Source organism: Chiloscyllium plagiosum, unplaced genomic scaffold, assembly GCF_037043375.1.
Source record: "Chiloscyllium plagiosum isolate Xiang-an unplaced genomic scaffold, Cpla_swu_hap1 HiC_scaffold_48, whole genome shotgun sequence".
NCBI lineage: Eukaryota > Metazoa > Chordata > Chondrichthyes > Orectolobiformes > Hemiscylliidae > Chiloscyllium > Chiloscyllium plagiosum.
Window position 1 is genome coordinate 20,869,790 of NW_028270186.1, and position 13,222 is coordinate 20,883,011.

The following is a 13,222-nucleotide window of genomic DNA, read 5'->3' on the forward strand; positions in this document are numbered from 1 at the left end:
CTTCAAAAATTGTTTCTTATTCAGGTAAGTTCTCTGAAAATGATGGAGCTGAAAGCATATGATAATCGTAGTGAGGAAGAGATCAATGATGAGCAAAGCCATGGTAGCCAAACGCCTGGAGGGGACCTTGTGAAATATATTCAAGTGTTGCCTAAATTTGATGAAAAAGACGTAAACGCCTTTTTGAGAAGGTCGCAAAACAACTGCGTGGCCAGTGACCATGTGGGATTTGTTGATTCAGATAAAAGTTTTAGGAAGAGCGAGTGACGTATTTGCATCACAGTCAGAGGAGAAACCTGGAGCGTATGAGGTGGTGCTGAAAACCATTTTAAGAGCATACGAACTTGCACTACAAGCCGAGAAACAAATTTCAGGAATCGAAGGAGGGATCTTAGCCAAACCTCCTTTGAGTCTGTAAGTGTCACACAAATTAATTTTGGCAGTTGCATAAAGGCATTAAAATAGAGCAAGACTATTGCTCGTTTAAAGAGACGATTTTGTTTGAGGAGATCAACGATTCAGTCCTTGAGGTACTGAAAACTCAAGTGGAAGTGCAGATAGTCTAAACGCAAGGTGAGCAGCTAAGAAGAGTCAGGATTATGAGTTGGTTCATGAATCAAACTTTGGCTTCAAACATCAAACGACAACCAAACAAATTCAGAGATGCAGTGGAAATGATTACAACGATGATTCTACAAAGGACCGAAAGTAACAAGTTGTTATGGGGGTCTTTAACTTTCCACAGAATGACTGGAAATGCTAGAGCTGGATCTGCTTCTTTAGATCTGCCACTTATCGTCCATTGTGTGCAGGGAGAATTCCTGACACAGTATTTAGATAGAACATAGAACATAGAACATAGAACATAGAAGAATACAGCGCAGTACAGGCCCTTGGGCCCTCGATGTTGCGCCGATCCAAGCCCACCTAAACTACACTAACCCACTATCCTCCATATACCTATCCAATGCCCTCTTAAATGCCCATAAAGAGGGAGAGTCCACCACTGTTACTGGCAGGGCATTCCATGAACTAACGACTCGCTGAGTGAAGAACCTACCCCTAACATCTGTCCTATATCTACCCCCCCCCCTTAATTTAAAGCTATGCCCCCTTGTAATACCCGACTCAATACGCGGGAAAAGGTTCATACTGTCGACCCTATCTAACCCCCTAATCATCTTGTACACCTCAATCAAGTCACCCCTAAACCTTCTTTTCTCTAGTGAAAACAGCCCCAAGTGCCTCAGTCTTTCCTCATACGATTTTCCTTCCATACCAGGCAACATCCTGGTAAACCTCCTCTGCACCCGTTCCAATGCCTCCACATCCTTCCTATAGTATGGCGACCAAAACTGCACACAATATTCCAGATGCGGCCGTACCAGAGTCTTATACAACTGCATCATGACCTCAGGACTCCGGAACTCAATTCCTCTACCAATAAAAGCCAGTACGCCATATGCCTTCCTCACCGCACTATTTACCTGGGTGGCAACTTTCAGAGATCTGTGCACATGGACACCAAGATCACTCTGCTCATCCACACTACCAAGTATCCGACCATTAGCCCAGTACCCCATCTTTTTGTTATTCTTCCCAAAGTGAATCACCTCGCACTTAGCTACATTGAATTCCATCTGCCACCTTTCTGCCCAGCTCTGCAGCTTCTCTATATCCTGCTGTAACCTGCCACATGCTTCCTCACTGTCAACAACTCCTCCGACTTTCGTATCATCCGCAAACTTGCTCACCCAACCTTCTAACCCCTCTTCCAGGTCATTTATAAAAATGACAAACAGCAATGGTCCCAAAACAGATCCTTGCGGAACACCGCTAGTGACGGCACTCCATGAAGAAACTTTGCCATCAACTACTACCCTCTGTCTTCTTCCATCCAGCCAATTCCTAATCCAAACCTCCAACTCACCCTCAATGCCATATCTCCGTATTTTCTGCAGTAGCCTACCATGGGGAACCTTATCAAAAGAAGACCTTTATCAAGAATGAGGCTGGGAGCCTCGGGGGTGGAGGGTTAAATGGGAGGGGTGGGGATGGGGAAAACGCAGCTGCGAGTGCAATAGGTGGATGGAGGTGGGGGTAAAGCTGACAGGTCAGAGAGGAGGGTGGATTGGAAACGTGGGAAGGGAGGTTGTCAATGGATAGAGGATGCCCAGGTGTTCTCGGCAGTGTGGGTGGGGAAGTTGAAGAGTTCGGCCAAGGTGCGGTGGGTGTGTTTTGTGCAGGCGTCCTGGAAATGTTCTCTGGAGGGCTCTGCGAATGGTGATACATTACCAAACGCCGTGTCTGCGTGGGTTTCCTCCGGGTGCTCCGGTTTTCCTCCATCAATTCAAAAATGTGCATGTTAGATGTATTGGCCATGCTAAATTGCCCGTAGTGTTAGGTGAAGGAGTAAATATAGGGGAATGGGTCTGGGTGGGTTGCTCTTCAGAGTGTCGGTGTGTATGTATTGGGCTGTAGGGTCTTTTTCCACATTGTAAGTAATCTAATCACCCGATGCCTGGAGGGAGAACGCTTCATCTTCCACCTCGGGACCCTTCTACACAAGGGTATGAAGGTGGACTCTCCGCCTTACCTCAGTTCCAACCTTCCAGCTCAGCGCCGTCCACATGATCAGTCCCACCTGTCATACTTTCTTCCCACCTATCCACTCCATTCTCTTACCCCCATCTCTATCCACCTATTGCACTCTCAGCTACCTTCCCCCAAACCAACCCTCCCTCCCATTTATCTCTCCACCACCGAGGGCTCCTCCCTGAAACGTCGATTTTCCTTCTCCGGGGATATTGCCTGACCTGCTGTGATTTTCCCACACCACTCTCATTTTGACTCTAATCTCCAGTTTCTGCATACCTACTTCTGCACAGTATTTAGATGGGCCAACAAGGGGCCAGACCACATTTGATTTGGTACTGCGTAATGAACCAGACCAGATAAGATTTGGATGGAGGTGAGCACTTTGGTGATAGTCATCACAAATCGCTTATATTTACTTAAGCGATGGAAAGGCAAAAGTATATATCGCTGAACAGATTTTATAGCTCGGGAAAATTCAATTATGATGCGATTAAGATGCATAGAATAGACGAAGGAATCTGCAGGGTATGGGCACAGTTGGAATTTGATGCAGGTTCAAGGAACAGTTCCAACATTACCTTGATAAGAATGTACCTGTCAGGCATGGATGAAGTGGTCGAGCAAGGGAACTGTGGTTTACTACAGATATTCATTTTCTTGTCAAGAAGATTTTGGAGGCCTATGTAAAGATGAACCATGATGACTCTGGGCACTTGTGAGTTTCAACTTAGCGAGGAACGACTCAAGAGAGAGCTAAAAAGTCCAAGTAGGAGACATGAAAACTCTTTGGCAGGTGTGATCAAGGAAAACCCTAAAGATTTCGACAAGTATGTCAGCAATAAAAGAATGACAATAATAATATTAGGCGAAAGTGAGGACTGCAGATGCTGGAGATCAGAGTCAAGATTTGAGTGGTGCTGGAAAAGCACAGCGGGTCAGACAGCATCCGAGGAGCAGGAAAATCGACGTTTCAGGCAAAAGCCCTTCATCAGGAATTAGGGTGGAAAGATTAGGCCCAGTCAAGGACAGCAGTGGAAAGTTGTGTGTGGAGTGTGAAGAGTTAGGAGAGACGCCAAATGAATATTTGTTTGCCTGTATTCACTTAGGAAAAAAGATAATGTTGTTGTGGAGTATATTGAGATACTGTCTATTGCATTAGCCAGGATTGAATCTCATAAGGAGGAGGTGGTAGCAATTCTGGGAAGTGTAAGCATAGTAATTCCGAATTGGATTTGGTTAGGATTCTCTGGGAAGTTAGCGAGCAGATTGCAGAACCTTTGGCTTCGATGTTTATTTAGGCATTATCTACAGGAATTCCGCCAGAAGACTCGAAGATAGCAAATGTTGTCTTCTTGTGCAAAAATAAATGTGGAAATATATCTAGTAATTATAGACAAGTGAGCTTTGCTTCTGTTTTGGGTAAAGTTTTGGAACATATTATAAGAGATAGTATTACAATAATCTAGACAGGAACAATTCGATTAGGAAAGGACAACAGGATTCTGTGAAATGTAGGTCGTGTCTCACAAACCTTATTGAGTTCTTTGAGAAGATAACCAAACTGGTGGATGAAGGTAAACCAGATGATATGTTGTATGTGCATTTTGTAAAGTGGTAAATAACGTTTTCACGTTTGGCTATTGCAGAAAATACGGATGCATGGATTTCAGGGTCATTTAGCGGTTTGAAACTGACATTGGCTAACTGCAAGGAGAGAGAGGGTGGTGGTTAGTCGGAAATGTTCATCCGCGACTTCAGTTACTAGTGGTGTACACCAAGGATCTATTTTGGGATCACTGCTGTTTGTCACCATTTTGTTTTTAGAAAGGAGGAACCTTGGTGAGAGCGTAGAAGGATAGGTTACTCAATTTCTGAATGGCACTAAAACGATGGAGTTATGGAGAGTACAGAAGGATATTGCAGGTTAAAGAGGGACACTGATAAGCTGCAGAGCTGGTAAATGGAGTTTAATACAGAAAAGTGTGAGGGGATTCACTTTGAAAGAAGTAACAAGTATACAGAGTACTGCGCTAAAGGTTTTTTTGGGGGGATGAACAGAGATCCCAATATCAATGTGCGTAGTTTCCTGAAATTTGCCACACAGGTTGACAGATTTGCTCAGAGGCCATACGGTGTGTTAGCTTTTATTTGTAGAGGGATTGCGTTTCGGAGTCAGGAGGTCATGTTACAGCTGTAAGAATATCTGGTGCGACCAAATTTGGAGAATTGTGCATAGTTGTTGTCACCGCATTCCAGGAAGAATGTGATTGCTTTGCAGAGTGCAGAGGAGATTTAACAGGATGTTGTTTGGTATGGAGGGAGCGTCTTATTGCAAAAGGCTGAGGGACTTCAAGTACTTTCGTTAGAGAGAAGAATGTTGATTTTGTGACTTAATTGAGATATATATGATAATCAGCGGATTAGATAGGGTGGCCGGTGAGAGCCTTTTCCAATGATGGTTTTGGCTAGCACGATCGGACATAACTTTAAATTGAGGTGTGATGGATATAGGTCAGATTTCAAAAGTAGTTTCTAGATTCAGAGTGTGGTGAGGGTGTGGAACGGCAGGCCTGCAGCAATAATAGACTCGTCAAATGTAAGGTTATTTAAAATTTTCATTTGAAAAACAAACATAAGAATGATGATGGAACAGTTGAGGTGAGATGGGTTTCAGATTGGTTTCACAGATCGCTGCAAAATGGAGATCTGAAGGGTTTTTTGAAAGATAATTTGTAATTCAAAGGTAATTTGTAATTACCTGCCTATGAATGTAATCGAGGCAGAAAACCTCATGACACTTACGAAGTATTTTGATATATACCTGAGATGCCAAGGCATACAACATAAAGTGCTGAAAAAAATGGATTAGTATCGTTAGCTTGTGTTTTTACTTTTATTGATAGACAAGATAAGTCGAACTAATTTTTTCCTGTGTAAAATATCTCTCTGACTCTATGACTGAGGTAATTTTAGCGTGAAGATTGCCTCTCGTAGTTCTGTCCATTAGATGTCATTGAAATATTGACCAGCAAAGTTATTGGATCAACGAAGTGGAGAAAACAGGTTATAATTGATTCCGTTATGTTGGATGGTGTCGAGCAAATATTACAAGAAAGGAGAACAGCCGCTGCTACATTTTCAGTAGCAGGAAAATGATTGGGAATGATCTGAGAGATGATTTAAGTAAGCATTAAAAGTATCATCAATAGATCGAGGAGAGTCACGATGGATCTGTTAAGGGAAGTTCATATCTGATTAACCCGACTGACTTTCTCAGCAGGAAGAAGCATGTCCAATAGAGGGACGGTGCCTGATGAAGCATTAATGTTTATTTGAAAAGCAAGGGGACACGTACAATTGGAAATGTTCAGCTAAGACGTATTAGCCGGAAAATATGTGTGTTTCTGGTTTTATACACCTGTGACAATGAACTTGGTTAGTTTTATGGGCCCAAAACAGGAGGGAAAACGGGTCTATGGGATTTTGTATTTTCTGTCGCCAAGTTATAGGGCTCTGGTGCAAATATTCCCACAGCCCTTCTCATGCAAGTGACATGGAGCGAGCGGTTCTCATTTCTTGAAATTCACAGTGACTCATGAGTCAAGTCAAAGCATTGCCAATAACAGCTGGAGATCTGCAGCAAATAAAGAAACTGCTGGAGCAATTCAAAAGGTCTGGCAGCATTTGTGGCTAGAGAGACAGAAACAGAAATAACGTTTTGTGTTCCGAGGTCTGTCAGCGATATCTTTGGGAACTAGTGCTTTCTCAAGTAAGACGCCTGCAGGAATCTGGACTTGTTTTATGGCGTGTGATACCCGTACCAGTTATGATGGTTATTTGCCAGCTGGGTTTCATTCAGCTCTAGTTGATTTGATAGACTATCTTATCAGTCCCAAATCATAAATAATTAACAGATTGCCCAAGCACTCCGTGAGACAGCTGTCTGAATTGACGAGTTGGAAAAGATGCAATGTGATTCAGGCTGATCTGTGGTGACACGTTACCGACATACATCTTCCAGAACGTTGTAACAATAGTGTAATATTCGATGGTCCCTCATTTGCACAGGGCGAAATGAAAGTTTTGTAGTGATCAGGTCTCACCCTCAGCACTGGATGTAACGGAGTTTTTTAGAATATTTTCCCTACAATATGGAAACAGGCTCTTCGATCCAACAAATCCACACTTACCCTCCGAATATTAACCCAGCTGGACCCCTACCCCTACCCTCTATTTCCCTCTCACTAATGCATCTAGCACTCTGGGCAATTTATTATGGCCACTTCACCTGACCAGCACATCTTTGCATTGTGGGAGGAAGCCGGACCACCCAAAGGAAACCCACACAGACATGGGGATAACATGCAAACACCACACAGGCAATCGCCAGAGGCGGGAATTGAACCTGGGTCCGTGGTGATGTGAGGTAGCAGCGCTAACCACTGAACAACAGTGCAACACCTAATTTGACAGTAGTTACCCCAAACTTGGAGTGGTTGATGTCCTCCAGCAAATATTACCTTGTTTTTACAGAAGAAAGTGATCATGATTCTGTATGGCAATGTCACTGTTAATACTGCAGACATTGGGAAAAGTGGGGAGGATACTGTCATACTTGTGACGTGTCAAGTTGAAATAATATCGAGGAGTCAGAAGTACGGAATATTCTAAGCATCTAAACTGCTCTTGGCGCGAGTGTATGTATCTGAGTCAACTTCCGGTCAATGTTAAAACGCATTATGTTCTTTCCGGAGATAGGGAATTCATGGATAACCAGGCAAGCGTCATGACAAGCTTGGAAAATAAAACAAAAGGAGAAGCAGAAATGACATGCACAGCGTCTTATGTTTGCACAGGTATAAGCATATGTGCGTTAAATGAACAGGTACATCAGAGCACTCAAGGAAGTCAGAACCTGACCGTGATTCAGAGAGATTAAAAATCATCACGATTGTCCAAGGTGGGGGGGGGGGGGGGGGGAACTCTCTCGAAAAATGTTTCGTTTCTTGATGCACATGCAATCCATTTATTTATATAGTTGAGTCACTCGATGGAATACAGAGACTTGAAGATATTGGCAATATGTGAACACCCATAAAGCGGAGTAATACCATTCTCACAGACCATGTGTAAATCCAAAGTTTAGGATCTGATAGTGAGGCTTCAATAGGGTAGACATGAGCAAGAAACTCAAAGAGAAGTGAGCAAATAAGTTGTGGAGTCGTGAGGTGTTATGCAAATAATCAGGTCTGTCACAAATTTGAAGCAGACTGTGCAAATAGCCAAAACCTTATTTCTCACACAACTGGCTGTTTACAACTAATGATAGCGGCGACACACCTGTACTCAATCAAACAGGTCTATATTTATCCTCTGAAATTCAGTTATTGACGAAAACTGGGGGAAAGTCTTCATTACATGGTATTGAGTTGGACCTAGGATTTTTGAAGGACCATTTGCATTGCACGTTTTCACACTTTCCAACTCTGTTTAGTTACTTCACGTGATCAGTGTTGTGCATTCATGAGAGAGATTGAGTTTTTTTCACTTCATTCCCCACGCTAAACATCTTTTACCGTCAGAGGATTATATCAGCTCTCGTCATTTGTTTGTTCCAAATGTTCAAGATGGAAAAAAAAATCATGTTAGAATATTGTGCAACACGAATGTCCCCGTAGAGAGACTGATGAGTATAAAATTAAGGTCCTGCAAATTGGTCATCACAGAAACAAACTGAGGGGGATTAGTTACAGAAGCAAGAAACATCACTGTGCACTGATAATGCGCGATCTGATTCGAACTGTGAGGAAAATATTCTACATGATCGTAGCCATCATTGGATTGCCTGGTGAGTGAAGATAATCAGCGAGGCTATTCAAATCTGTGCCTGACATAGTTTTCGTGATTGACCAGTGAGCAGCAATGGTTATGCAATAGCACATTTGGTCAAATACCCCGGAGATAATTCTGTATTTTCATCATTTTGCTGCTTCCACTATTTCAATCTCTCCCGACTATGTTATTACAATTAGTGTTGGACGATTCCACGAGGAGCACAATCGCTGATGAATATTATGTGGAGGAATATAATCAATTGTAAGGTAAATGGCAGGTGTATTTTCCTTTCGGTGAGAGATTTCAAGACGTTGGACCGATATTTTTAAATTGAATAGGACGAAATTGGGATTTTATGATTCATTCGTTAAGTGACAGAAACCCATTAAAAAGAAGCTTCAATAAGAAACAAAAAAAAACCTTAACATATTCTGGCTGAAGCATTGGCTCTCTGAAGACAAGGGAGTGAAAGAAACAGTACATTTAGACAGAACGAGGTCAACAGGCAGGAGCACAACAGCTGCTTAAGGGGAGACTGCACAGTTAGCTCGGATGGGCTGGTGTTGGCGGGACGGTCTTTCAGTTGCTTCGAAGAATAGAATTTTGGATGTGTTAGGCACATGCGATGACGCTCTTTTAGGCACATGGCAAAGGAATACATTTCAAATGACCAGCAGTTTTCTTTTAAAAATCAGCGAAAGATGATGGGGAAGGCAGATACTACTGTTTTCAGAAATTGGCCAATGTAGAAACCTATTGTATTCATTTTAAGAAAATAAGAAGCTGGAGCATGGAGAGGGCAATTATCGTTCATTGAGCCAGGAATGTTCTGATTTTTTTTTTTTTAGATAACGTATTGATTCGTTTATCTGATGTTCCAATTACTTTCATTTTGTAAAGTTTTCCTGAAGCATGGTTCAGTTCGTGTTCTTTCTGTCTCTGCTTCTCTCTTGTGGAATGATTTTTTCTGTTATTTTTTAAAAACTATATTGCCAATACATTTTGAACAGATCGTGGGACTGAGCTCCATGGCAAACAACTCAAAAGTAAATGTACTGGGCAACAAAGACAAGTGTCACTCTATGAGCTGACCTTTGGTTATAAAACAGGAGGACTTCCACAAATCAATATAAAGCCTTGGGTATAGCTGTTAGCCATCGAGACCGAGGGCTTCAGGTGCACATATTTTTGACTTTTGCGTCACGTGCAAACAGGGTGGTTATAATGGCGCGTTACAGGCTTGCCTTCAGTGCTGACACTTTTGAGGAAAACAGCTATATCTTATGTTTAGCTTACACAGGACGTTGGTTTGGCATCTTCTGGAGTACTGTGTCCAGTTATGATCGTTTCACCATAGGAAGGATAGTATCAAGCTTAAGAGGGTTCAGAAAAATATTGCCAGGATGTTGCCGAGAATGAAGTGCTGAGTTACAAGAAGAGGCAGGAGAGGTTGGTTCTATTTTTGATGCAGCGCAGCAGGTTCAGGGGTGAACTTACAAAAGCATGAGGGGCATAGGTAAGGTAAATGGCAGGTGTATTTTCCTTTCGGTGAGAGATTTCAAGACGTTGGGCCGATATTTTTAAAGTGAGAGTGGAAAAATAATCAGAAAGATATGAAGAGCATACTTTATTTACACAGAGAACAATTTGTATGTAAGATGAACTTCCAGAGGAATTGGTGGATGCAGATACAGTGAAAGCTTTTAACGTACGTGTGGTTAAATGCATGAATTAGTAATGATTTGAGTAGGACTGGCACGTGTGAGGGGATGGCATTAGTTTAGTTTGGGATATATAATTGGAATGAACTATTTAGACTGAGGATTCTGTGTCCATGTTTTATGACTCTGTGACTCGCTGACTGTATGATTTCATCAGTACTGCCGGCTGTTCATATCACAGAAGTGTATCTCTGAAAGCAGAATGGTCCACTGTTACCACAGTGACGATATAGTACAGTCAGGATCTGTAAGTCAGGAACTGTTCTGAAGCTGGACACCTAGATAATTTTAAAAAATCCATTTGACTGTGTCTTCAGTGGAGTATAGCTCATGATCGATTTATGTCAATGTGGTGTGCCAAATGTTCTGTCTTTCAGCAAACATATATTCAGCATTTCCTGAAGCTGAGTTATCTATGACCCAATCTGAGCCTGAAAGCCTTTCTGCTAAAACTATAATTACTGGATTGGAATTAAATTGAGAATGATTGCGATTACATGACACTGATGTTGCAGTATATACAGTACAGAAACTTGGCATTAAGTCGACCGTCTCTAACAATCTTAAAGCTCCACGCAGCCCTCTGTCCATTCCAAGTCTTCCTGGAGATATATGAATACGTGCACATCCTGCCATTTCTGGCTGCCTCAGCCAGAATGCTCACTCGATATTTACAGTGTTTTTAAATGCTCATTACCCACAACATCAATAGTTCGACAGTCTCAGAGCGAAACGGCCTGCCTTTGAGTTGCTTCTAGTATGTAATTGAAACTGTCTGCTATTGCTTAGAGTAGAATTGCAGCTTCTATCGAAATGAGTGATCTGGGGCTTTAAAAAGTGTTCCCGTTTGCCACGAATTTTGCAATGTTAGGCTTTGGCCTTGTTTTACCTGAAATTGGTCTGCATGCTTCAAATAGTTTCTGAACTACCTGTGCATTTGTCCTTCATTCAACATCTCACTGTCCCACTTTCCTCTTGTTAACAGCGTGCTTCATGCTTTTGTTCCATATGTACTAAGACTGTAAAGATGTGAGTTTCAGTGCTGTGTTGATTCACATTATTGATCATAAAACTAATTACTTTAACACGTTAGTGTTGATGAAATCAAACTCTTCCCATTTAGCCTCAGTAATGGCGAATGTTCGTCTGCATTGATCACTTTTCTCCCCATTTTCACTCTCTTACAGTCAATTTAGTGACGTTTGGGATCCTACTTCGGGATAAGTGTGGACTCTCATCCTGCAGTAGGCGCTATCTGCTGGCCATGGCAGTGGTGGATCTGTTAGTCGTTATCATTGAGATCATATTCAGCCGAATAAAACATGATTTTTTTCCACGATCATTCTTGGACATCACCCCTGTGTGTAGTATTCACTATGCTCTGCGCCGTCTACTCATAGACTGGTCTGTCTGGTTCACAATGATTTTCACCTTTGATCGATATGTCACTATTTGTTGTGAGAAACTGAAAATCAAATACTGCACTCAAAAAACTGCAACCGTGGTTCTCGCAACAACCAGCAGTCTGTTTTTTCTAAAAAATATTCCTATTTACTTCAGATTTGAACCTTATAAGGTCATTGACAAAGTACCGTGGTACTGTGTGAATTCAGATGCATACTATTCTGATCCTGTGTGGAGAGGGTTTAACAACTTTGAAAAGATTCTAACACCAATATTCCCTTTTGGTTTAATTCTGTTCCTCAACGTTCTGACAGTAAAACACATTTTAGTCGCCAGTCGGGTCCGGAAAAGTCTGAAGGGTCAGATTAAGGGACAAAATTCCAGCGACCCAGAGATGGACAGTAGAAGACAGAGTATAATTTTACTCTTCGTCATATCTGGCAGCTTCATTTTCCTGTGGATGTGGTATATTTTATATTTTTTCGATGTTGATGATCCTTTAGATAGTGATGGTGAATATATATTTAAGCAAGTTGCATACATGCTGCGCAATTTGAATTGCTGCACGAATACCATTGTCTATGTGGCATCTCTATCCAAGTTCAGAGAGAAGTTCAGGAACCCACTTGAAGCTATTTTTGCATAAGTAATTCAAACAGGTAAAAAATAAAGCAACTGAAAGGTACACTGAAAGTGGTCGATCACAAAAGAAAATTAACCTTCTGCAATAAATAAACACCAAAGACCTGTTATCAATTGGCAAGAGGACACAGGCAATTGGCAAGAGTTATCGAATTATAGTACCTGTGACAAATGAAAAGTAGGAAGCATTCACGTTATGGAGCAGCAGAAGAAGGCCAGAATGGGCCACACAGATAGCCAGATGTAAATAAATGCATCAGAAATAGAAATAGCGGGAGTTAATTCAACCCTTTGAAGCTGATGCAACATTCAAAGAGATCTTGGCGGATTGCCTGTAACAACACTGCCGTCTTGCTCTATCTCCAATTCAGTTGTTGTTAAACTGTGGAAATTGAACAATCCTGGTATTGAACTTAAAAATGTGAGTGATGGTAATTACCAGAGGAGTTTGGTAAGAGACATGCCAGAGACAATTCAGCCAAGCACAAGATCTGAATTTCAATTGAACACTGATAAAGCTGACAGATAGAAATTCGAAGTGCTTCGTGCAGAACAGGGCAGGATCGACAGCTTGTCATGTATTTGCATTTGAATTCAGATCTTACATCGGCCAAGGGAAGGAACGATATTTTCAACAAATTAAGTGCTGCGCACAGTGCAAACCGTCTTTGTGTCATTTCGTTAATAATTGTGATGATTTTCACGTTGAAAAATAACTTTGGAATCTGAATTTGTTCTAAACCTGCTGGTATGCCAAGGCTGTCCCTCTTTCTGCATTCGAGTCAGATCAGGGTTTTTGTTGGAGAGTGTGGTGCTGGATAAGCACAACAGGTCAGGCCGCATCTGAAGAGCAGGAGAATCAACATTTCGGGCATACGCCTTCCTCAGGGTTGTTGCAGCAATCTGTACAGAACCCACTGCTGAGCTGGGGTTGAGATAATAATATATGAAATATAGGTTTCGATAATATTATCCTAGTTTCAAGACAAAGGCTAAGAGTCACTGATAAATAATCTTTGCAC

The 13,222-nt window shown here is 41.8% G+C and overlaps 1 protein-coding gene across 1 annotated transcript; it reads left to right on the forward strand.

Annotated features, from left to right (window-relative positions):
* The first annotated feature begins 8,379 nt into the window (after window positions 1–8,379).
* On the forward strand, window positions 8,380–12,204 carry LOC148135739 (putative G protein-coupled receptor 139). The gene is made up of 2 exons (XM_087984337.1): window positions 8,380–8,446; window positions 11,342–12,204. Exons 1-2 carry the CDS (start codon window positions 8,380–8,382, stop codon window positions 12,202–12,204), a joined length of 930 nt encoding a protein of 309 aa, XP_087840463.1.
* The last annotated feature ends 1,018 nt before the right edge of the window (window positions 12,205–13,222 follow it).

What these genes read in the sequence shown, in the direction of transcription:
- LOC148135739 (XM_087984337.1), top strand. Translation starts at nt 8,380, where the DNA reads ATGCGCGATCTGATTCGAACTGTGAGGAAAATATTCTACATGATCGTA. An exon ending in AGCCATCATTGGATTGCCTG is followed by an intron (nt 8,447 to 11,341) that starts GTGAGTGAAGAT and finishes ACTCTCTTACAG; the next exon opens with TCAATTTAGTGACGTTTGGG.